The following is a 25,388-nucleotide window of genomic DNA, read 5'->3' as shown; positions in this document are numbered from 1 at the left end:
CTGACATGGACTCAAGGGCAACTGCGGTAAGCAAAGATCGATTGTGGTCCTACTTAAGTACATATCTAACAGAAATGTGTCTAGTGTGACTTATGCCGGTTGCGCAAAGTAAGTGGACGTGTTGCAATGATTCCAAGATGAGACGCAGCAATGTTCTAGGGGCACAAGTTTCTGCATCATTGTCTCTGTCTCTGTGATCAACACCAGTCATTAACAGCCACTCTGATAGGTTCGATGTGACAAAAGCGTACCTTGCTTCAACTGTCGACAGTCGTCACAGGACTGCACATTTACTGGCGCTGGTCAGAAGCCCAAGGTTCCCCGCCAGAGGGTTCATGTATCCCTGCAGTAGTGTGTTTCCCGATCAAGCCTTTCCTTCCCTCGCAGCATCTTCCAGGCTAACAGGCTCGCAGCGAGGAGAAGATTGACCTTTTGGATAAACGCTTAGCCAATATTGAGTCCTTGCTGCTCAAACAACAACAGAGTGCGGCGTCAACACAATGCTCATGCTCGGGGCTGACCCCTGAAAAGGCCCCTTTAGAAGTGCCGCTCTCCGTAAAGGATACGCCTCACGTCGCCACAGATTATGATGCAGGAGATGAAGCTCCGCCGGTTGAAGGCCCTTCCTCACTGAGATTCCAGATGGCAGCAACAAGAAGACTCACAGAAAGTGCGGCCATTGAGTTGGGTACCTCATGCTACGTGAATGCCGTTGCTAGTGCGCATAGAGTCGTGGGATCTCAGAGCCCAGCAGGATCTTCCCAACGACACTTAGCCCAGAAGCCCGTAACTTACCGAAACATGCCTCTGCCGCCCATAGCCGCTGTCGTTGGTGTGCTTAGACAACTGAAAGGTACGTGGATCAACTTATATCTTGTGTCAAAGTCATTGTCCAAAGTCCTTTGCTGAGAATTGTGAGTTGATAGACAACCCTCCCAGCAGTTTCTTTGTTTTGAGGTGTTTTCTCCCATGTTCGGACTTCATTGACCTCTGCCGGAACGTCTATTTCTCCGTCGACGACTATACTGCCATTGACTTCATTATAGTGAACTCGGGCCTGCATTCTCTTTTCACAGAGTACTTTTGTCCTCCCAGTGTGGGACAGTCTGAGCCTCGGAAACAGTCTCTCGCCTGGGGGGCAATGTGCAGGAACGCTCTCACGGCCGCAGTAGCAACGATAGATGCCGGTTTATCTGCAAAAGCCAAAAACGTACAAGCATTGATCCTCGGCGTATGTCAAGCCATCATATGTTGACCTTGTTCCACACTAACAACCCAGACAACGCACGCCATCGAGATGGCAAAACCGTGGCTGGCATGGAGGTTGATCTGCTTCGCAGCGCAGCTTTGCATGGCTGCAGGCTTCCATGACGAGAGTCTTATTGTTGCTGATGACGAAAGTACGAGAAACGTCAAAGCCTTGTTGTTCTGGCACGTCTACGGGTTGGAAAAGAGTATTGCCTTGCGCGTGGGCAGAGCCTCCATGATTAGAGACTCTGATATTGACATACCCAAGGGGCTCAATCTGGTCTGTCTACCAAGGCTGTGGGATAAAGTTGTGCCGTTCTGGGTCAAGAATGCCTCAATTCACAGCAAAATTTACGATCTGCTCTACAGTCGAAGCGCACAGCTTGTCTCCCAGGAAGACTTATCCGAGCGAGCAGATAGCCTGCTTGCTGATCTCAAGTTGATAGAGCCCGTTAATCTGGTATGTAGGACCGTGGAGCTTGTTACTCAGTTCAAGTATGATGATGGTAACGTACAATCAGGTCAACTCAAGGATTTCCTCTGCCAATGGTACCGAACCAACGACGAAGTTGGATGATGTTCTTGCGATATCCGCCAAAGTCATGTACTATACGACAGGAACTCTGATATGCAGGGCAAGAACTTCTCGAGCTTCTGTGCCATCTTTCTCACCGGACTGCTTGGCATATGCACGCTCGACAATTGACGCCCATCTTGAGTGCGTCCCCTTGATGAGCGGCGACTTACATATTGTGAATCTCTACCTCCATTGGTAAGCCCAATACCACTATTCATGCCGATTTTCTAGATCATCCGTTGTGAAATTGACGGGTGCCACTGTGTATTCAGGAGACTACTCCAAACCCCTTTTATTCCACTCCTGGTGGTATTTTGCCACATAGTCGAGACTCAAGATTCGAGCGACGCGCAACGACTCAAATGCTTTGCAGACAGCCTTGAGCAGGGGGCCGATCTATCACCTTCTGCAAAGGACTTTTATGACATTACTCGACAGCTCTATATGATTGCAGAAAAGCACATCCAGACAAGCAGCGAGCAAGACTGGGCGTCTGTCCCGTCTCTGTCAACCCTGGGGCTGACCCAATTTTATCCGGCTAATGCTATGGCGGGCAATTATCATTTGGCGGCTGAACACGGGCAGTCTAACCAGGACATGGAGATGATGTTTGGTGGGGAGCAGGTCATGGGCTTCTTCTAGTCGGATTTCACCAAGCTATCCCAGCTCGAGGTTTGGGGCTGGGTGCGAGATCAACGATAGACACATAGAGTCGAGTACCATACTATTGTACTGGTTTTGTAACAAACAGAATGAAAATCTCCTAGAAGAAAAGATAACCGAACTTTTGAATCAAGAAGACTTACGATTGGGATCGCGTAAAAGCGAACGATCTATCTCCGTCGGGAGGGGCGGGCCAAAAGAGTCTTCGGTCCCCGAGAGCCCCGAAACCTACGAGATCCCGTGTCCGCGACAGCTGCACATCCCACCGCTAAATTCGGGGCAGACCATATTAACGGAAGCTGCCGAGTTGAATTTCTAAGCTTGTTGGTCATGGCCTGCTCAGACTCTTGCGCTTCCGAAATCTTGTCCTTAATCTCCGGTTCATGACGCTGCTAGCCGCAATACTGCCATGTGACGGACGCATTGGCGTTGTCCGAAGAGCGAGATGAGTCTTCACTCTTGGCATGAGCAAGGCTCTTGATACACGCCGTCATTGATCCACAAACATATATAGGACGAAAAGTTCGAACAGTGTGGAGAGACTGAATTTTCTGAGCCCCTTCGCCATCACTGAGGAAAGGTTTTGTTTGTTGAAAGTAAGATAACGAAAGATAAGACCGATATGGCTGTGGCAATTGCTGGCGGAATCAGCGGCCCTGGCCGTGATCTTGTTGAAGCTATTTCGGCCCAAGGAACACATGAGGTTATCGTGCTGACGAGAAAGGTACTTATCAACAAGACAATGCTCCATGCATTTTAGTAATAAGACTCAATACTAACAGTTATGTTCTCACCTAGGTCTCAGGACAACCCGGAGGCGCAGCCCCAAATGTTCGCTTCGTGGCTGTAGACTATTCTGATATTGATTCTCTCACGGCCGTCCTTGAGAAATACAATGTCGACACCGTAATTTCAACAGTCTACAACATTACCAGGGAAAGCCAGTCAGAGTTAAATCTCGTCGCAGCTGCTGAGAGATCGAAGACAACGAGGAGGTTCATACCAAGCCATTTCGGCATCCCTTACCTACCCGAATATGGAGTCTCAACCTTTCCCCCTTACCTTGCATCGTCGCCAATCTAGAGGACCGCATCAACTCACTCATAAACATCACTCAGATCTGCGTAATACCTAGGGCCTGGGCGTCAATATCTCCTATTATTAGAAAGAAGACGGCCATTACGAAGATGAAGTTGATCTCACTGGGGCGAGTGACTTTCGGACACTTCCGCGACCACTTACTTACCCGACTTATGCTGCTCTGCCTCCTACCTCGAACAAATGGCGTTCTTTGTCAACACCGCTATCAACGCTGCGTCGATCCCTGAGTCAGAGGATAGTCCCACCCTCTTTGACCAAACGTGTGGCATTGCTTACTTTAATGTCGCCCTTTTTCAGAGTGTCAGTTCACATTCCAAGAGCTACCCACCCCATTGACGACGAGACCGTTTACAACGGTCTTGTCCAAGTCGCAGAAGGGATCAAAGGTAATTCCAAAATTCTTTCTTGGGTCACAAATCAAAGCTAACTTTTGCAAAGCAACAAGTTCTCCATCGCTGATGACTCGACATGATCTCGAGACCGCTTAGAGGAATCAATCGCGATCCTGCAAGGACTTGTTTAGATTGTAATCGAAAAGATGCAACAGAGCTTCATTTTCCCCTTCGGGCCCTTCGGGTTAGGTTGTGCACGTGGTTATGCTCACTTTGGGATGGCTCCCGTCGTAAGTTCGAGAAAGATTTCCCAAAAATCGAGCCTACGCCTGTACAAGACCTTGTAGACGGCAACTGAAGGTCACAGTGGTGGAGCTCAAGACATGAAGCGAGAGATCAAACAACCTCAACTGGTCTCAAATCATTGGATTCTTGTACTATGGAGGATGTTTGTCTCGTTCAAATCTAATTAAGACCTTGTAAGCCGCAGTCTTTGCGGTCTTCCGGAGCTCCGAAGAGTCGCAGAGATGGGGAACTCCGTCTCAATGATTACATGTAAACTGGTCGAGGCCATGTCGCTTGCAATCGCTGAAGCTTCATTGACAAAATTCTCTGTCAACTCCCGTTAGCCACATCTTAGCTACAGAAGCGTGAGCTTACATAGGATGTGTACGTAGGGAATCAAGCCCAGAGGTATTGGAGACAGCAACGTTTTTTATTCCACCATTAACAAATATTCTATGTAAACTCTCTTTCATCGTTGTTTTTGCCATTGTTTCTTTCTCTGTTTCCTCGCATGCAACCGGACACGGGAGAAAGACGCGCAGCCGATCATGAGGTAGGATCGGGCACGGCTCATAAACGGCGCCGGAACCGGAGCCGGCGATTAGAGCGGAGATCGGGGTTGCGGACATATCGGCCGGTAAACTCTCATTCTCCTGCTGACATGCAGTATGCCAGGATTAGACTTTCGCTTCGAACCCAGCGTAATTCCCATTAAACAACCTTTTTCAGCGTGAATCCCACCTGCACAGTCCTCGCCGCGATAAAAACACCAACCGCCGCCAGCATCGAGAAGCCGCAGAACAGCTGAAGCCCAAGATAGTTGGTGCCTCCTTGCGACGCGACAATGGCGCCGGCAATAGGGCTACCAGCCAATGCTCCAAAGGACTGAACGGCGAACGCAGTCCCGGTGCGAACGCCAATCTGTCTAATGTCGGAGATTTGGGCAATGCAGGCCGGGCCTAGTGAGATGAAGCCGCCGGAGGAGAAGCCGAAGATGATGAGGAAGACGATGATTGCGGCGTTGCTCTTTCCTGGGATCCAGAGGCCGAGACAGAAGATTGCGCTGATGAAGGTAATACATATCATTACGTTGTACCGACCGACTTTGTCGGCGACAATGCCGGGAACGATGCGACCGAGGATGCTACGCGTTGTTAGTACCATGGTATAGATAATGATGGCGATAGGTGCTTACCTGACAGCGTTCATGATGGGCAAAAGGTAAATGACGAGGTTCTCATCCATACCTTGCGCACGCGCTTGGAGGATGACAAAGTTGAAAGGCAAAAACATGCCGAGGAAGAAGAGGAACAATGCGCATACTGTGATAGCCATGGGCGGCTCACGCAGACCATCGACGTATTCTTTGAAGACGAATGGGCGCGGGCGAGGCGGCAGCCGAGACTTGACTGTCAGACACGCGATACCGAGCAAGAACAGAAACAGGAATGCCACGGCGCGGATGGCCCAGGGAAAGCCGACCTGGGGAATCATCTTGGACATCATGATGGGTAGGATGACGCCGCCGAGCGAGGAGCCGGAGACCATGATGCCAAATGCGGCTGCGCGTCTCCTGAAGAACCACGAGGTTACGGACGACATGCAGGCGTTGAAGCAGGCGCTCGAGCCGATGGACGAGACGAGACTCTGGGCGAGGATGAACTGGTAGTACTGTGTTGACAGCGAGGTCATCATCAGACCGAAGACGTAGACGACGGTACCGCAGTAGAGGAGGTACTTGGGGCCGAATGTGTCATATAAACGGCCAAACTGGAGCGAATCGTCAGCTATCGAGACAGCGGCAAAGAGGCTCTCCGGGGGAAAAACTTACAATGACGCCCATAAAGGTCATTACCCAGACCTGCAGACTGGTGATCCACGCGACAGTCGACGAAGGATACGAGCTGAGGGGACCAGACACATAATACGCCTGGAAGACGCCGACGCAGTTGATCAACCCAAAAGTACAGAACAGTGCGCACCACCCTCCAAAGACGACAAGCCAAGCCTGGGCGCCGCCGTCGGGAAAGTCAGCCGGGTTCATCCCCGGCGGCGGGCCGGCCGCGGGCGGTGACGGTGCATCACCACCGACCGGGCCATCGGCCTTGGCATCTTGCGTTGCTGTCGCGTGCGCCAAGCCGCCCTTTTCGAGATCGGCCTCGACGACGTTGGCGGGTTCTGGGTAGATGTTGGCCTCGGTGTCGCGCTGCTGGGAGGGAATGCGATCTAGGGATTGGCGGGCGGAGGAGGAGGACTCGTAGGGGATGTGGTCCGACTTTTCTGGGTCTGCGGGCGCGGTGGACCTGTCCATGACGGTTGACGAGTTGGACGATGTTGAGAGGGCGTGTTGAGAGCGCGGCATGGCCGTGGATTCTGGGGTTGAACTGGTGTTGTTGCGACTGTTTCCCTCAGCGAACTTTTGTGACACGGACGGGTTGCCGCTTCGTATTGGTTTGTATTGCTCCCTTTCTCGATATTTTCTCTCAAGTGGCTTCGAGTGAAGCGTCGATGGCCAGCGCCGCCTTTCAGTCCGCGGGCGCAGATCTTGTTGGCGAAAAGTTCCTTGATGAGATTAGAAAAGAAACTCCCTTGGACCCCTTGGGTGCGAGCAATGCTTGTGGGGCGAACTATCGCGTCGTTTCGTATCGTCGGTGAATAGCTCAACGAGATTGCTTGCTTCTTGGTCGGCTAAACATGGGACTATATCAAGTAATAGTCCAAGGTAATACCAGCACGATCAGTAGCAGCAGTTCGTGTTGTTCTTATTCTCTGGGGCCCTGCCTATATCCGAATGAAGAAAGTATTTCCACACTCCACGACAAGTTCCATGGTGCGGCTCAAGTGACGGACAATTATTAATCGAACATAGACATGGAATCAACAAATGTTGGCATAAGCTCCTCTCGCGCAGTTCTCGCCCTTCAAGCGTAAAGACACAAGATTGTTTTGGGGGGTTAGACTCGGAGAATGCAGAAGACTCCAGACAAACCCATGTTCGGTTTTAAACGCCATGCCCTTCTGGATCACCGCAATTCTGGATACCAAGATCCTGGGGAGGGGTAGGCGACCCTTAGCTTAGCGGGCCGGATATAACAAGCGACTTACCGGCCGAAGGCCCCTTTGCCCACTCGAGAAATGTGAAAACCTAAGCCGTTAGGCAGAGAATGGGAAAAGGTTGGACCGCTTGCTTCCAAGCGGCTCAACTAGGGTATGGCCAGCTGTTGTGGTGACGAATGTACTTGGGTAGTCATCTCTTAGCTTTGTGAGCTTGTCGCCTGTCGCAGTGTCATTTGGGAGTCTCGCGGTGGGAACGTGCGCTTGTGATTCACGGAAACGAATATCGGCCGCTAGGTCAGTCGCTTTTACCCCGTCTTAGATCGATCAACCAGTGCGGTTTCAACTTTCAAGTGAGCGAGGAGAACTTGGTTGCTGATCTTCGCTTAGCGTTTGGAGAGTCGGTGAGGCTTCATCCCATTTACAGCTAGGTGATCATCTTTTTCGTGCAACAGGGGAGCTTCTTCAATTACTCTTAGGCCAGTAGAGTGATTAATTCTGCAAACTTGGAGAATGGCCAGGCTCATGCTCCTCATGATTCTTCATAGGTTCAATGTTCCTGATCCAGACTCTTGGCATCTTCAAAATCATCTTCTTCATGAGAACCCGCCTTGGCTGCAAGATCCCGCCTCGTACCCTAGCCCGGAGCCGTGTTCCGGGGTGGGGGTCCCGGAAAGGGACTTTATGGCTCGGTCTTGAGATGAAAACGCGAAGCCCGAGAGACTCTGGATTGGAATGAGGGATGCTACAAGCTGTTCACCTTTGACCATTGAACCAATCACCACTGTTCTATTGTCTCGGAAGGGTGTGCTCGGCGCTCGGTCGGAAATCGAAGTGTCATTTAGAACGTCAGGCTTGTCAATAATACCAGCCTCCGTGGCTGTTTACCACTAAGCCGGATTACATCAACGGCGCAAAACCACGTGGTTTTGTGACTTTGTATCCGAAGTTGTCATCCATCAAGTTTATTCTAGCGAAATGTCCAGGGATCGGACGACGAACGAACTCATATCTCCGAGATGATAACTATCCATACGGACACATCACGAGAATACGAGTAAAGAAGATCCGGCCGATACTAAAGCATCCCACGGCGGAAATGTCCTACAGCAGCCGGACTTAACCTGCAGGTCGATCCACATGCAGCATTGTAACCTGACCGTTTCGTTGTCTATTACACAGTAAAGTTACATTTGTCAGCCTTGTGGCTGTCTGATCAAATTGCCATGGCAATTCTGCTTCGCGGCACAGGGGTGCCTGTATTTGATTCCGATGTTGGTTCCGCCTCTATCGCACAAACTCTTTGAGATCCTTCGCGTCCTCGAAGCTGACTTTTCCATCACGCGATACGCTGGCGACATGGATGGCTGATGGTGGCTGCTCGACCGATACGGGCTTTGCCTCGATCTTTGGCTTAGTGGTCAATTCAACAGCGTCTGGGACTACGCCAGCCGGCGCATCTGCAATCTCGTTGACCTCCTTATTGGTGAGAGCATCAGCAACTCTGACGCCTCTGCTGGACATGAGAAGGGTTGTCGGGCCGCGGAACTGGAGGAACAGGCGGTCGCCCCAAATCGTGCGTCTGAGCGACGTCCTCAAAGTGAACAACCACCGAGCAACATTCTTGTATGTACCGGTATTGCGCATCGCTTTCATGAAATTTGTCTCGGGGAAGAAGCGAGTGATGTTGGGAATTTGGAGACGGAGGATGTTCGACTTTAGGCGCATCGGCAAAGGAGGGTTGCGAGAGACGGCGTATGCGACGACGTGCGAGGGGTGAGCGACAAACTCTTCGCCTTCTGCGAGGGTAACTTCGTACACCTGACCGGGGGAGGACAGAGCAGCGAGGCCTCTGCCAGTGAGGTGAGTGCTTCCCCAGTGGGCAAGCGAAAGGCCACGGCTTATACGCGGCGATACGGAGAGTGTGTGGCCCGTCCAGGCAAGAAGCGCATTGCGCTGGGAGATCATGTAGTCGGTCGTACCATCGAGGTGAAGGACGGAAAAGGTCGTTGTGTGAGACTTTGTGGAAATCAGAGCCGTGAGGGGCGTTGAAGATGAAATGCGTTGGTACAGGAAAGGAACGCCGAGGAAGGCTCGTGTGAAGGGCGAAAGAATGGAAAGTGTCGATTGGGCCTGTAATTTCTTGATTAGATGTTGATCAGAGGGGCAGAGTGTGAACCGATGCTCACATTTTCAGCCTTGCCTGCAACTCCTACCAATGTTCCCCTTCTGGTGTAAAGCTGCTGCGACGGCGACAGAGAGACGGAGAGGAGGGAGTATGGTGATCCGAGGACCTCGAACCGAGCGTCTGTTGTCATTCAGTCAGTATTCTTCCTGTACCAACTTCCATGCCATTGAACCATTGACCATACCGGCGGCATCCCGCGACGCTCCTCGAGCTCCAAAGACATCCCCGCCAACCTTGGGCGCTTCAGTCGTCGGCGCAGCGCTAATCTGGATGCCTCTACATTGCCTGCAGACGTAAGAAGGCAATTGACCAGCTCGCACACCTTGCGCCGTCCTCAGCAAGGGCAATTGAGCGCGCATGGCGGACATCTGGGAGGCTGATGACGTCGGTCGTTCGGATCGTGACTTGGAAGCTCCAGCAGCTGTCGCCCTCTGCGGTGCTCCATCAGGAATTTGGAGGGCTGTCGACCTTGCGCTGAGCTGACGGCAAAATCCCGGAGCTTCATCCCGGGTCAATACCGTGCCGTGCCGAAGGGTACGTATCTGTAGGTCCTGGGGAATACGTAGTGGCACGTGAGGTGGGGAGTACTACGGTATCAGGCCAAAGTTTAACCCCCTTGTCAAGTACCGATAGGGCAGGTCTACACCACCTTTCTACAAGCGATCCGACTAACCAGAGGCCGCGAATTCATTATGGGCCTACTAATTAGCCTAGCCTAGCTTTTTTACTAATTACGATCTTTTCCTCTTATATATTTACCACTTACTTACTTACCTACTTACCTACCTATCTTTTTACTACCCTTACTTATTAACGAATTATTATTAATATGGTATACTTAATAAGTAGTACGACTAAGTACCTTATTAAGGCTGATTAGTAGCGCGTTCGTACGCTATACATTAATATAAAATTTACGCTTATATAAGTTATTAAAATGACTAGATATATAAGAGATTAAGTACGTATAGTAATAAGGGCCCCGTTAATAGTAATTATTTTATAGTGTTACGAAGGTAACTTTGTTTACCTTATTATTCGCCTTATTATCAATATTACGTAAGCAAGCTATATACTATATTAATCTACGATTTCTGTAGATTATTATAGGTATTGATTACAAAAGCAATACTGCTTACATAAGCTTACGTGAGCAATGGAAAGTACTAGAAGGTAACTAAATAAGCTGGAATTCTCTCGAGACGGAATTACGTACTACGATTACGCATTCACTTACGTATGCGCTTATTAATTATATCATAATTAATAAGGAATGGAATATTCTAGTAGGAGGTTTTTATGCCTATATATAGGCGTATATTTGCCTACCTAGACCTTTCGTTAAGTAAGCAACTTCTCATATAGTAATTTAACTATATTACTCTCTTTATTACAAAAACCACTTTTATATACGCTTATTTCCCCTATATTTATATATTCTTGCTTCTATATAAATATTCACTTTTTATATTCTTTATAAGAATATCCCGTATTACCTCGTTAAAGCTATACGTGCTAGATATAGTCTAGCTACTTACGGGTTATAAGCTTATAATAAGAGAAAGAGCTTATTAAGTATATTACTTCTTTAAAAAAGGGCTACCGGGCCTCCTTTTTATAATTATTAACTACCCTTTTTTATTTTTAATTTAGTATCTATATTATATAAGTAGCCTTACGGTAGCTCGGGTTTTATTATTATATTACTTATCATAAGCCCCTAATATCCGAGGCTAATTAAATTAAGTATTTTATTTAAGTACGAGAGTACTTTTATTAAACCGTTAAAAAGTAATAAAAAATCCTATAAATAGATAAGATATAAGTTACGGGCGGTTATTATTATAAGCTTTATATTACCCATTATTATAATAAAAAATAGGACTTGACGTATATTATTAAGAGGTATTAACGTAAGCGGGATTAGATATTCTAAAGATATTTTTTTAGGGATTAGAAAGAATTAAGTATTTTTAAAAAAGAAATTTAGGGTAGTATTCGTACTAATTCTTACTAAGACTATACTATACTTATTATTAATAGTTAGATTCGCTTTTATTAATAAATATATAGTAATAATCTTATTTTAATATAAAACGGGGCCTTAGTATATAATATAAAAACTATTTAATAAGAGCTTAGTAACTATAGTATTTATTTTATTTTTTAGCTACTTTTCTTACCTAATTTTAACCTTATTAAGACGTATTAAAATTAAATAAAGGATTATATATAGGAGCTTATAGGTATATAAGAAAACCTTATTTATAACGTATTATAATAATAGGTTAAAGAGGCCTAAGATACCCTTTTAAAAGACTTTTTATACTTATTATTAAGTATAATACTTATATATTACTAAGCGGTAATTAATACTAACGGAATACATATTAAATACTAATTTAACTATAGAAATTAATTAGATTCGAATAATTATTGATTATATTAGCTATTTTGCGCTAACGATGTGACTGGTGTGCTGACCCTGGTCTGTGGGTCGGTACTAGAGCAGGGGATTAAGCTTACCCCTATGGACCAAGTACGTATCTGAATGTTCCTGCCAATGTCAAAGCTCGAAGGCTTTAGTGGGGCTGGAGATTCGTTTCATTCGCTTAGAGGAGATTAGCGCAATCACCCCAGCAACAGCCCATGTCCACACCCCTGTTGACAAGGCCTCAGTGCAAACCTTCCATATTCCTTGCACAACATTGAATAAGTCACGAACACGGTTCAAACACCACAAAAGTCTTCTCGTCGAACCAACCTCGACACGTCGCGTCGACTCCAAACTCCGACATCACACCCCCGAGTATCGGAACCCGAGTATCGGCTTCGACATCTTCTCATTCCTGCTGGCTTGGGCTGCTGCCACCCTCACCATCGAGTCGAAAGTCGGTCTGGCCTCACCATGTCGGTTCGTGTGGTCGCGCGTATCCGTCCCCTCCTCGAAAAGGAGCTGGATAAGGACGTCATTGTCCGCGCGGACAGCACTGAGCCGGGCAAGCCAGCCACGCTGGTCAAGATCCCAAGTCCGAAGAACGAGAGCGAGGAGTTCTCCTTCGCCTTCACCAGCGTCTACGACCAATCGACGACACAGGACGCACTCTTCACAGCAGAGGGTACGGATACCTTTACGCTAGATACGAATCATCGAGAGACATCGGTCATACTAACTTGAGCAGTGGCACCACACATTAAGGCACTCTTCCAAGGCCTCGATGTCACCATCTTTGCCTATGGAGTCACCGGAACAGGCAAGACGCACACCATGAGAGGTGGGCTGAAGCTGGCAGATCGCGGTGTCATCCCGCGGCTATTGAGCGGTGTGTATCGGCGCGGAAAGAAGATCGCCAAGGACACCGGCGGCCAGACCACCGTCGACGTTGTCTTATCATACTACGAGATATACAACGACAAGGTTTTTGACCTATTCGAACCTCCCGAGAAACGTCAGCCCTCTGGCCTTCCCCTCCGCGAAAAAGATGGCAAGACGATGGTAGTGGGTCTATCCGAACGCGCCTGCGAGGATCTTCAGGACTTTTCCCGACTCTATATCGAGGCGAATAACAACCGCGTGACGGCATCAACGAAACTCAACGCCCACAGCAGTCGAAGCCATGCCATCATGAGAATCAAGGTGACCCAAACGGCGGGAGACCAGGTCCGCGAAAGCGTGGCCTCAGCCATTGACTTGGCTGGCTCAGAAGACAACCGCCGTACCGACAATGGAAAGGAGAGACTGGTAGAGTCTGCTGCCATCAACAAAAGTCTTTTCGTCCTGTCCCAGTGCATCGACGCCATCTCACGAGGGGACAAACGGATTCCTTACCGCGAGTCAAAGATGACGCGCATCCTCAGTCTAGGCCAGAACAACGGCATCACGGTCATGATCCTGAACCTGGCCCCAATCCGGAGCTACCATCTGGACACTCTGAGCAGCTTGAATGTCAGCTCGAGAGCCAAGCGCATCGAGGTCCGCGAAATTGAGAATGAAGTCGTCTTCAAGCAAGTCCCGCGTACAAACTCGGGAAGTTCTACATCCACCCTACGACAACCCCTCCGCCCCTTATCCAATGCCCACAACATTCACAGTGGCACTATTGCAGCCAAGGCAACCGAAAAAGCTGCCGATCCGACGCGACCGGTCAAGCTTTTTAATGTGTACACCGACCGTAGCAAGTCTGCTGTCCCCGTCCGACCGACTGCCAACATGACGCAGACCCGGAAGCCCCTCGTCGAACGCGAATTGCCAGCCAAGGCTAGCAAACTTGCACGGCCGTCGCAGTCCTCCCTGATTGCTCAACCAACCCAGCCAGCTCAACCAGCCGAACAAAAGCTTTCCATCTCCGCAGAGCAGTTGGAGGCCATCGTCGAGAAAAAGGTCAGCGAGATCCTCGCATCTAGGGAGAACAAAACGGCAGAGCCTGCACCTGCACCTGCTCACCCCGATATCAACGATGCCGTGCGGCGACGGTTGGAAGCACTGGAGCGCCGGATTGCGAATGAGGAGCGGGAACGCGACGATGGTCGCTCAGAGGGCCTACGCTTCTTGCTGGCTGCTAGGCAGGCCAAGGAGACTGGTAATGATGTTGTGGCGCTTCAGATGTACGAGGAGGCCCTTCCTTTCTTCCCAGGCCAGGCCAAGCTATTGGGCAAGATTGAGAAGTTGAGGGTCAAGCTTGGAAACATGCTTCCCACCGAGTCTCTGCCAGTGTCATCCTCTCCTCGGAACGGACACGAAAAGAAGCGCAGAAGAATCGCTGCCGAAGACAGTGACGAGGAGTACCAACAAGACAGAGGAGACGAGGACATGAGTTTTGTGGACGTTGCCGCGAAGACGAAGAGCCGAAAGGCAAAGCCCGCCAAGCCTCCCAAAATGGTCCTTCCCGACCCGGCCGGGCCAGCCTCTCCCCGAACTCAGAACTTGTTGAGCATCGTCAACTCACGAGACCTTGCCCAGATCAAGGGCTTGCACGGATTCGGTTCGAAGAAGGCCCAGGACCTCGTTGATTACTTGGAACACTTGGCGGATGAGGAAGACGCCGAGATTGAGACCTTGGCGCAGCTGAAGACCATTCCTGGAATGGGTGGTCGGACCGTCGAGCGTGCTTACGACGGCCTTGTTGGACTAGCCATTTGAAGGCTGAAGCGAGTGATATCCTACCTAGCATGGCGCATCGGGCGGCTATAGGTGCATTGGGCATGGTGTTTCTGGAGTTCAGCATACAGGCCGCGGTGGCCTTGAGAAACAGGTTGCTTACAGAACGTTGCATATTGTGGCGAGAATCCTTCAGGTCAAAGCATACTAGATAGGCAATTCGTTCTCGTCAAGTCACTGTGCCATGCCTTTCATTGTGTGACGCCTTTCAGTCTACTGGTTCTGTCTATGCATACACGTTGCAGTGTATGTCTTTCGTCACTATTCAAGGCGGCTGAGAGGCCGGGATCGCCTCCCTCATATGCGTGACATAATGTACATGTACGTCCTTAGGTAAAGGGTCTTCGGCTCTCTACCATGTCAAAGTCTAGGCTACCTCGCGATGGCCTTGAAAAAGACCTTACAATGTGATCTTCGATAGCTTGACGTAGCATTGCCGAGGCTTGACCGTCAAACCGTCGTAGCCTCTATAGTCGGACAACTCAGGAGGACACGACAAAAAGTCAAAGTTCCAGATCAGCAACACGGTCAACATGCGGAGCTCCAGATACGCCAGTCTCCGCCCGAAGCATGCTCTAGGCCCGAGCCCAAAGGCCATCTGCGGCCCCGCCGTGGCATCATACAATGTCTTCTCGGGGTCCTTATCTGATTTGACCAGCCATCGCTCGGGTTTGAAGTCCTCCACAGGATAAGGCGATGACTCCCAGCTTCGAACCCGACTCGACGCGTCGAGCGCTGTCTTGGACCGTAGAGTATCGGGAATCTCGAAGGCGGGTTTGAGGATGCTCTTGCCAATTGTGTCACGAGTTATGGCACGCAGCAATGGGCATACGGAGTGTGGTAAAAGTGGCTTAACTATCAAAGTGGAAATAGACAAAAGGAAAAGGTCTATATACACGATATCTGAGATAGATACGTGATTTAGCACGTAATAAGTACTTTATAAGGTACGATTACTATCCTTATTACGTAATATACCCCCTAATTACTACCACTAGGGAGCTATTATACTTAAAATAGAATCTCTAAATGCCCTTATAAAGGCCTAATTTAGTTAAATATAAATAAAAGAAAATTAAGTATAAGGGATACGCGTCTTTTAAACTACGTTTATTATAAATATATCTCTTTATTTAAAATAAATAGAATCCTAACTTAGAATAGTGCGTATTTTATTACTTTTAGTATATAAATTACTAAGAGCGAGGCTACCTAGCCGCCTTATATATATCTAAATTCTCGTAGTATTACTTAGTTATTATTTTTTTTCTTCTTTTTAATCTCTTATAATTACTATAAGTACCCCTATTTACTATGCGCGCGCGCCTATACTATCGAATTATTTATTAATTTTATTTTAAATATAAATATTTAATATATCTAGAAGTAATAGTAAGTTTTATATAATTTTTATAATACTTTTTATATATACGTTATATAGTTTACTAAGAATTTAAATAAGTAATAATATTAACGAGCCCCTCTAAGTCGTTACCCCCCCTTATAACTTCTTATTTACTTATTAAAGCCCGGCTACTAAGCTCTTCCTCTCTAGTTAAGAGGATATTAAGGTTATTAATTAAAATACTAAGGACTTTATTAAGTTCGAGGCTCTCCTTAGTAGCTATAATAAAGGTAATAATAAAGTAAATAGTAATAATAAGAGCTCTAACGGGCTTTTACTTATCCCCCCCTTAGAATTTAAAAATAAAAATAAGACTAGTTCGGATAATAAGCCTTTTAAAAAGGGTATATTATATACTTATTATTTTAAGAATTTATATTTAATATTATTTTAAAGTTTAAAAAATATAAGGCTAGTTTTTTTTAAAAAGGTAATAAGAAATAGAAAAGAACGCCGAGAGGCTAAAGTACCCCCCGTAATAAGTATAGTTTTTTTTATTATTCTAAGCCTATTTAATATATACTTAGTCCTTAAAAAGCTTAAAAAAGAGGCTCCTAAGGAACGGGAGATTTAGTACTTACCCTATTTTAAAGTAACCCTTTAATATATTAATATTAAAAATAGTAGTCGTTATTTTATAAAAAGTAGTAGCTAGTATATATACTACTTTAATAGCCGTTTAGCTAAAGGGTATATTAATATACCGGTCGTTTTATAACTAATAGCCTAGGCCCTTACCGAGGCTATTATAAGTAGCGCTCCCTCTTTTATAAGTATATTATCCTTTTTTATCGTTAAGAAGCGCACTTTTAACTATAGTTTTAATAAGATATTACTAAGCTTCGTAGTATTATTTATTAAATATATAATAACTAGAGGATATATAAGAATTATATTAGTTTTTATATAGAGGACTTTTTTAACACGCACCCCCGGTCCTCTTTTATACTTATTATAATTATTTATAACTAATTTCTTATTATACTACTTATTTTTATACCCTAAGTTATTAACTTAATAATCGTTCTAGTTCCTACGCCCCCTGCTACCCCTACTATTCTTAGTTTTATAAACTTCGAGGTATATAAAACGCGTTTTTTAATACGTATACTAACCCTCTTTTTTAATAACGCTATACTCTTAGTAACTATATACTTTATAAACTAGGAGTTTAAATAATAAGTATAAGCCCGGGTCTTATTTTTATATATATATACCCTATAAAATAAGGTTATTTTAGGAGTTTAGGCTTTTGGGCTATAAGAGGTTTTTATTTTATTTATTTTAGGCCTCCGGGCCGTACTCTAAGTTCTGTTTATTATTTACTTTTAGGTATTAAGTTTTTTTAAGTATAGCCTAAATTAATTATTTTTAATTATTTTAGCTATTTATAATAGCTTCTTACGTATTATAAAGGTTAAAAAGTGTATAGAAATGTTCGAACTTAGCTTATAAAAGGTTTTTAATAAGTCTATTTATTAATATATCTTTTATTAATATATAAGTAACTTCGAAGCTACTTCTAGCGTGCTCTTATTTTAGTTATATATTTTATATATTAATATAGTAAAGTCGAGTAGCTATTCTTTTTTTCTCCCTTATAACGAGTCGAATTATCTATTAATTATCGTAGTTAACTAACTATACTTCTCTTAGGTTAAGGGTAATATCTTTAAAAAGGCGCTTTAAAGCTATAGTCTCTTTTATAATTTTTTTTAAAATAAAGAAGCTTAGCTTTAGTAATTAACGTTATAACCGTTACTTAGCGTATTAATTTCTATTAAATTAGGCTACTAAAAAGGAATATTATATATCCTTAAGATAATCGTCGTATTACCTCGTTATTTATAAAGTTAGTATTTCTAATTAAAAGTAATAATTACGCACTCGGTATACTATTATAATAGAGCGTACAATATCTTATTATATAAAAATATCGGATATAGTAATTAATTATTTTAATATAAGTTACGCTTAGGTTAATTAAGAACCGTAATAATTATAAGTAAGTAAAGGCGACGTTTAGTCTAATTATAATAGCTATATAAAGTATACTCCCAACCTTCTCTTAGTAGCTCTTTATTTCCTCCTTTATTACCTACCCCTCGTTTAGTTTAAACTCTTTTTAAAAAAGAGGGGTAGCTAGATATAGTAAATCTATAAGGTTAAAGCGCTTAGTAACTTACTTAATATATACGTTATAAATAAAATAAACTTTATAAATAGTACGGTTTTATAAAATCCGCACTCCGAGGAAGTAATTAATTAGTCTATTCTCTTTAAAGTTAATATATTTTTTTATATTATTAACGATCCCCTAAGCTACCTTTTAGTTATTACAATAATATAAAATAAGAAAGTTATTAATATAGAATACTAATATTACTTTCCTATTTACGGTTTAGTAAATATAGATCTCCTCGTAGCTATATATTATATTTATATTATAGAATATAGAGATAAAAGTTTAAAACTAGAGAATTAGTAAGTCTTAGAAGCTATATAAAGCGCGTCAGAGTTTATTTATTTTATTAATAACCTTATATCCCTCTAAGAGTTTAATAATTATTAGCTTTTTATTTTTAAGAGGCGCGTTAAGGAATACGTTAATAGTATTACATTAGTTTATTTTAAGGTTAAATTAGGTAGTTATTACTATTATAAGCCTAAAGGCCTTTATAACGAGTATCGAAATATACGTATTTTATAAGGGGTTAAGTAGTTATATATCCCCCCTTATATATATACGTACTTTTACCTCGCTAACCTCGTTATTAACGTCGTATTTATAAGTATATACCTACTTTAATAAAAATAGGATCCCTTATTTAGGATTATAATCGACCTCTTTTTATATATTAATATCCCTTAGCTTTTTTATTTCTATATTTATAGTATCCCTAAATAACTTTTATAGTTATAATAAGAAATATTTAATATTACTAAACTTCTTTAGTAAGTTTTAAAAGTTAACTTTAGTAAGTCGTAGTTTTTAAACTCCTCCGGAGCGCTCTAAATAGGTCTTATAAACTGCTCTTTTTACTACTTAATAAAATATTATATATCCTATATTACTTTTTTTTATAGCTTTTTATTAATTAGGTATAAAAGTAAAAAAAAAGTAGTCCTAGAGACGGTTATAGTAATTATTATCTTTTATATTTAAATATAAAAGCGTTATAAAAATATTATTATTAAAGCGTTATAAAGGTCTGCGGGCCCGGTTTAAATATCTAAGACCTAACGGAGCTTTACTTAGTACTTAATAAAGTAGTTCTTATAAGCTCTGTTTTTATATAATAATAAAGGTTTATTATAAGGGTTCCCTATTAACGTCGACTTTAGCGTTAGGAATTATTTCTTTATAATTAGTATTTTATTTACTATATACTTTAGCGTTTTATTAAGAGCCGTTAGGAATTAAAAGCTTAAGAACTTTTATAGTATATATAAGTACTCGTAGAGAGGATTATAAACTATATAGAGCTATTTATAACTTAATTATTATATCCCCTTTTTTACCCCTACCCCTAAGCTCGTATAAGGGGGTTATCTTAGGGGTTAGTAATAATAATAAGACTATATTAGCCTTTTTAACTTTATTTACCGCACCCTAGAGTACGTTTATTAATTACTTAGCGTCCTAAATAATTAAAAATTTAATAATAATACTATTTTTAATTATAAAGTTATTTTAAGTATTAGTATTTTTAAAGTCTAGATCTACTTTTCTAAGTACTCGAACTAACTTATCGTTAGTATTAAAAAGTTCTTATATCTCTTAGATTACTAAATTTACTTACTTATTTATAATAGCTTATTCCTTATATACGGGATTATAAAAGACTTCTTTATTAAACTTAATATTTTTTGTAATAAATACTTACTTAAGCGCGGGTACTTAGACCTTATATAAGTTATATATTTTTAATATATATCTAACTAAGTATTTTATATGCCCGCGAAGAAGCACTTTAAACTCCTTTTAACGTATACCCCTCTTACGATCTTTATAAAGAGGGTATACTTAGTAGTTATATATATAGAGGCTACTAAAATACGGGGTAACTGGTTTAGAATCCCGTACTTAGTAACCCGTTTATTATTAGCGTTAATACCGCTTTTACTAATTAATTTTTATTATAATAGGCAAATCTCCTTTATTAGCCTCCCGTAGGGTAATATTATAAATAAAAATTACCGCTAGTACTATTTCGTCCTATAAATTCGTAAGGAGGTTTATAAAAAAGTATATTTTATAAGCTTTAGTAATTACGAATTAACCTACTCTTTTAGCATTACTTACGGGTTCTTCTATATATAAAAATAGAAGTTCTATTTTAATTCCTAGCTCGCTATACTACGTTTTATATACGTATTTAATATTTATAGTTAAGAGAGCGGTTTTATTATTATTTTTAAAGAAGTAAATTAGAGTCCCTTTTTAATAATAAATCGCTACCTCGAGGCTCTATAATATAAAAAGTACTTCTTCCTTTATTTTTATTTTTAAAGGGAACCCCTTGAGCTACTTATTATATTTATTAAAAATTATAAGTATATATTATTATTTATTAAAAGATAGTTCGAAGTAAAAGAGATCTTAGTATATACGGTACTATAGCCGTAAGGCTTTTTTTAAGAGTAGTCCTCTTAAGACTACTATTTTAGCTTCGGATAATATATATACTTTATACTTAACTTATAATAGAGGTTTAATACGTATACTTTAAGTCTTATATAGTAATTAACGAAGAGTGTTAGGTCTAAAATAACTTATTTTAAGGTATTAGAGGAGCGCGCTATTAGACCTTTTATAAGTATATTAATATAAGTAACGGAATTTTCTATAGCTAACTAGTAATATAATACTAACTAGGCTCTATAGAATACGCTTAAGGTTTATAAAAGAAGAATAGGATTAGAGGAGCTTATATTCGAAAAAGACTAGATTATTCTTTTAGATAAGCTATTTTTTAATAGTGCTTTTATAAAGCGTTCCCTATTATAAAGTATAATTTAGATTATAGTATTAGAGTACGTTTTTATTTAGTAAAGTCTCTAAGATTATATTAATATAAAATCTCTTAATATAAGCGACGTTCTAGAGCTTTAAATTATAAGTTCCCTTTCCCTTAGGTCTATTTAGGACGCCCTTTATAATATGAGTACTACGTATAGTAATAAGTAATATAATAGTTCCTAATTTAATATAGTTTTTATTACTTAATAATACGTAACTCTCGGGTTTAAATAGGCTCTTATTATTAATTAAATATATTACTCTATAGCTATTTATTATTATACTCTAAAAAAGGGGATAAGCGCTACTTATAGAGGTACTAAAGATTACGTTTACTTCTAAGTCCTAACTCTTTATAAGTATAGCGACTATATAACCCTCGTCCTAGTTTATTAATAAGCTCGCTATAAGTTAGTTAGAGGATCTTTTTAAAAACCTAGGTTTTTTAAGGATTCTATCGTTCTTTAGCTAATTAGCTTTTTTAAGCTTATTATAAAGTAATTTCTACTTACTTAATTTAATAGTCATAAGGACTTCCTCTATATAGCTCCTTAATATTTATATTAATAACTTATTAGCGTTTTAGCTTATAAGTACCTATTTTAATTTTTAGTACGCTATAGGGCGCTATAGGTATACGTAATTATAAGAGTATATAACGTTATTTTTATTATTTATATTATTAACTAAGTTAGAGCGTTTAGTAAAAGTAGAATAAGCCCCTCTTTAACTTAAAAATCGTTTAGTATATACGTCCTAAGTTACTAAGCTAAATATATATATAATCTCCTCGAGGGTCCTCGTATACGTTCTAAAGGCTATTAATTTACTAAAGGTCTTATATATACGTTAGCCCTATATAGGGTTAAGTCTAGACTTAACTATAACTAAGAAGTTAAGTATAGCAATCTCTTTACTAATTTCTAAAATATTATACGTTTTAGTTTAGAAATAAATAGACTACTACTCCTTATACTAATATTAGGGGTTAATTCCGGTCCTCGCTTTATTAAGGGCTTATTAATATTTCTTTTGAACTGCATTCCTTATTACTAGTTCGGGGGGCGCAAATTCCTATTTTAAATATTTAATAATTCGCTATATACTAAACTTAGCGCCGTTCTTAGTAGCTTTTTAAAATATATATTCGTATAATATAGCGTTAACTAATTTTACTAATTACTAAGCGAGGACTTTAATATACGTATTAATAGTATTACGTTCGTAAGCTATAAGTTATTCGTATTTAGTATCGAGCTCTTATTATTTTTAAATACTCTCGAGCGTATAGATCCTCTTTATAAATATAATATAAGAATAGATTTATTTATATAAAGTAAGTAGTATAGTTAGCTTTATAAAAAGAAACCCGGCTTAGTTCTATAAGTTATTTATATTTAAAAAAGTTAAAAGGTTCGTATTAAGAGTTATATTTAAAAGCTATTAATAAAGGATTTCCTAGTTTTTTTAGTTATTTTTAAACGCTTTATAACGGGCTTAGTAAGCTCGTAGTTCTTTGTTATTATAGATCGTAATTAATTATTTAAATTCTAAAAATAAAATAAGCGTTATAGAGGGGTTAAGGAATATATTAAAATCTAGAGCGTCTAAGTCGACGTACTTCTAGACCCCGACGCCCTTACTTATAGTATAAAGTATATTAAACTATTTAATTTAATTATCGTAGCTAGTTAGTTTAGCTTAGGCTAAAGTAAGTATAAATAAATCGGTTATTTTAAAAAGATCGTAAGAATCGTATTAATAAGTATATTATTATAATATAAGGTCTTAACTAAGAGCTAGGCTTATAATTATTACGAGTTATAGTACGTAATAATAGGTATACGGAGTATAATAAAAGTAGCTTAATTATTAAAATAGAAATAAATAAAAGGAAAAGGTCTATATATATAATATCTGAGATAGACACGTGATTTAGTACGTGACGGGCACTTTGTAAGGTGCGATTACTATCCCTGTTACGTGACAAATTGTCACCATCATCACGTTTGTGCCCTTGGGAATATGATGGCCGAGGATCGTCGTATCCTGCATCGCTTCACGGTCCGTGACCGAAGTCGTCCCAGCGAAGCGGAGGATTTCTTCGATGGTTGCATCGAGGTAGGGGATGATAGTCTTTATAATTTCTTCGTGGGTCGGGTTCCGTCTCTGTTCTACCGCGACGGGCAAGCACTGGCGGAGGGCTTCGCGCAGTCGTCGTTGGGCGTCTGGGTTGTCTGCGAGGTATTTGATGCCCCAGCCAAAGGTTGTAGCTGTCGTTTCATGCCCGGCTAGCAAGAAGCCAAACGCCTGGGCATCGTGATTAGTATGCTGGACCTCCTGCATTGAATCGTGTGTCGATGCGGTGACTTACTTCGCTCTGCATACCGATAGACTTGTAGACAGGGGCCCTGCCTTCCTTCTCGGCTACCCGCTTCTCCCTATAAACCATGTGGTCAAGCGCCGAGCACGCAGATTCATTGGCCTCGAGTCTCTCCACGGCCGTCTCAAGTTCGTGATTGATAGATTCATCTCTAATTCTCTTGGCGGTCTTGATCCGAGGGGTCTGGTGGATGTACCATGATCGAAGCCATGGCAGAACCGCTTTTCTCGTTTCCTCGACCGTTTCGGCTAGTTGCAGCATCGCCCTAATGACTTCGCTTTGTTCACTCTCCGGAAAGACTACCGGTAAGCCGGCCATGGCTGGGCGTTCTATGTGGTCGAGGGCCGAGATCAGCTGCAGTCGACCTGGCAGCGTCATGTGTTGAAAGTTGCTGATGTACGAGAATGCCAGGACGGCATCGAATGCTCCGAAATAAATGTCGTTGAAAGCTTCAAAGGGGTGGCCGTCGGCAAGGCGGGCCTTGTTCTCCCAAAGCTCAACCACCTGCTGAACGCTCTCATAGATGGGCTTAGCCACAACACCGTGCAGGAAAGCAGGAGTCATCAGGTCTTGTAGCCATTTCCGCTGCCTCTTGAACATGGGGTCGTCGCTCTTCATCATCATGTGAAACTGGGGCATCAGTGGCTGAGAGATGTACCGCAAGAAATCGGTTCTGTCGAATTCCTTGTACCGTCTCATGGATATGTCCTCTGCTTCGCGGAAGTCTGTGACGATAACCGTAGGGGGAGAAAGGGGCCTCATAAATAGCTGGATGATGGGCGATTGGAGGTTCTCGGCTTGGGCTGCGACCCATCTGAACATTGAGATGCCTTGTTTCTGGCTATCGAGGAAAGAGTCAATGTCTCCCATGATGTTCTTGGCCGCATGTTTGTTGTGAGGTATTCCTGGGATGGGTTTGGGTAGAAGAGAGCGGTGCAAGAGATAAAGTAGTGTCATTGCGAAAATGGCAACGACAACACAGTATTGCAGGCCAGAGTTGGAAGAAAACATCTTGGGCTTCGACTCTTCAATGGTCAAGCTTGTAACTTTGGAGTTGGTTTAAGTCAGTCGCTACACTTCTTCGGGGTGGCAGATGCGCACCACGTTAAGTAGATCCTGATGTAGTATGGGAATGAAAAGAATTTTTTCAGGTGTCAAAAGGCAGCTGCCAAAAATCGCGGCAACTCTCCGAACTCTTTGTCCACTACCACTGTCCAAGCGGAACAACCACGGGCACTTCATCGGTTCCGCTGCCGATGGAAAGCCTCACGGTTGACTCGACTACAGGGTAGGTGTCTCGAATAATCCAGATTGTCTAGTGTCCTCTACTTGCTCGAATGGTACTTAGACGAGGTAAGTAAGTATGCTATGGTAGGGCTTAGTCCGACTCCGACACCGAGTCCGAACTACGATACAGGCCTCCCAGTTGGCATACAGGTACCCATTATGAATCTATGTGCCCATTCGGCTCTCGAGGAGTCACATAAAAATAATCTATTGCGATTGCTGCTCAGAACGTACACTCGTTGCATGTGACAACTGCCGTACTAGCCAGCAGTCTTACACGTCGGAAATGTAGACCGAGCCAAGGGTTGGTGACCACGCATATGTCTAAGCCTGTATTGACATTGACTTGACCACCAACGTTGCGAGGCCTTAACTTTTGACTGTAAACAAAGCAACAAAGGATTAAGAAGTTAGGGAATAGGTTTCCGGGTTAAAGATGAAATTCCGAGATGAACCAAAGTGACGCATTGAACTATTTCGAAGACAATTAGATAGAGGAAGAAGAACTTCTCCAAGTCGGCTATTTGCGGCAACTTAGTCCCTCCGCATCGGGTACGTCATCCCCGGATATCTTACCCCGAGACCGGTGCTTACGCGGAGAACGACATCCACCAACCTCCGTCTACCACAAGGCCTCATTTCCGTCGGCCGGCTTTCAAGCAGAAACATCACGGTGAAGTTGCT

The 25,388-nt window shown here is 42.6% G+C and overlaps 6 protein-coding genes across 6 annotated transcripts; 4 read left to right on the top strand and 2 right to left on the bottom strand.

Annotated features, from left to right (window-relative positions):
• Nucleotides 1-5: 5 nt before the first annotated feature.
• CLUP02_06956 (uncharacterized protein) lies at nt 6-2,467 on the top strand (the record flags this gene model as incomplete). Its single annotated transcript, XM_049285953.1, has 7 exons — nt 6-26; nt 85-108; nt 230-351; nt 414-853; nt 927-1,231; nt 1,280-1,797; nt 2,098-2,467. The coding sequence occupies 7 exons, from the start codon at nt 6-8 to the stop codon at nt 2,465-2,467; spliced, it is 1,800 nt and encodes a 599-aa protein (XP_049143096.1).
• Nucleotides 2,468-3,110: 643 nt separating this feature from the next.
• CLUP02_06955 (uncharacterized protein) lies at nt 3,111-3,571 on the top strand (the record flags this gene model as incomplete). The annotated part of the gene is made up of 2 exons (XM_049285952.1): nt 3,111-3,212; nt 3,287-3,571. The coding sequence occupies 2 exons, from the start codon at nt 3,111-3,113 to the stop codon at nt 3,569-3,571; spliced, it is 387 nt and encodes a 128-aa protein (XP_049143095.1).
• Nucleotides 3,572-3,769: 198 nt separating this feature from the next.
• On the top strand, nt 3,770-4,550 carry CLUP02_06954 (uncharacterized protein; the record flags this gene model as incomplete). Its single annotated transcript, XM_049285951.1, has 5 exons — nt 3,770-3,849; nt 3,908-3,998; nt 4,113-4,211; nt 4,269-4,369; nt 4,439-4,550. 5 exons carry the CDS (start codon nt 3,770-3,772, stop codon nt 4,548-4,550), a joined length of 483 nt encoding a protein of 160 aa, XP_049143094.1.
• Nucleotides 4,551-4,659: 109 nt separating this feature from the next.
• Nucleotides 4,660-10,139, bottom strand: CLUP02_06953 (major facilitator superfamily transporter; the record flags this gene model as incomplete). Its single annotated transcript, XM_049285950.1, has 15 exons — nt 4,660-4,705; nt 4,774-4,862; nt 4,924-5,350; nt 5,402-5,976; nt 6,038-6,579; nt 6,639-6,894; nt 7,144-7,255; nt 7,388-7,523; nt 7,767-7,870; nt 7,942-8,140; nt 8,353-8,431; nt 8,557-9,393; nt 9,450-9,568; nt 9,633-9,999; nt 10,122-10,139. 15 exons carry the CDS (start codon nt 10,137-10,139, stop codon nt 4,660-4,662), a joined length of 3,906 nt encoding a protein of 1,301 aa, XP_049143093.1.
• A 1,872-nt stretch (nt 10,140-12,011) lies between these two features.
• On the top strand, nt 12,012-14,757 carry CLUP02_06952 (kinesin motor domain-containing protein; the record flags this gene model as incomplete). The annotated part of the gene is made up of 5 exons (XM_049285949.1): nt 12,012-12,033; nt 12,095-12,339; nt 12,402-12,567; nt 12,631-14,570; nt 14,617-14,757. The coding sequence occupies 5 exons, from the start codon at nt 12,012-12,014 to the stop codon at nt 14,755-14,757; spliced, it is 2,514 nt and encodes an 837-aa protein (XP_049143092.1).
• Nucleotides 14,758-14,819: 62 nt separating this feature from the next.
• CLUP02_06951 (cytochrome P450 monooxygenase) lies at nt 14,820-24,862 on the bottom strand (the record flags this gene model as incomplete). The annotated part of the gene is made up of 7 exons (XM_049285948.1): nt 14,820-14,832; nt 14,917-14,958; nt 15,011-15,393; nt 23,033-23,374; nt 23,409-24,456; nt 24,626-24,732; nt 24,833-24,862. The coding sequence occupies 7 exons, from the start codon at nt 24,860-24,862 to the stop codon at nt 14,820-14,822; spliced, it is 1,965 nt and encodes a 654-aa protein (XP_049143091.1).
• Nucleotides 24,863-25,388: the final 526 nt, after the last annotated feature.

Source organism: Colletotrichum lupini, chromosome 3, assembly GCF_023278565.1.
Source record: "Colletotrichum lupini chromosome 3, complete sequence".
NCBI lineage: Eukaryota > Fungi > Ascomycota > Sordariomycetes > Glomerellales > Glomerellaceae > Colletotrichum > Colletotrichum lupini.
This window is presented reverse-complemented; position numbering and strand designations above follow the sequence as displayed.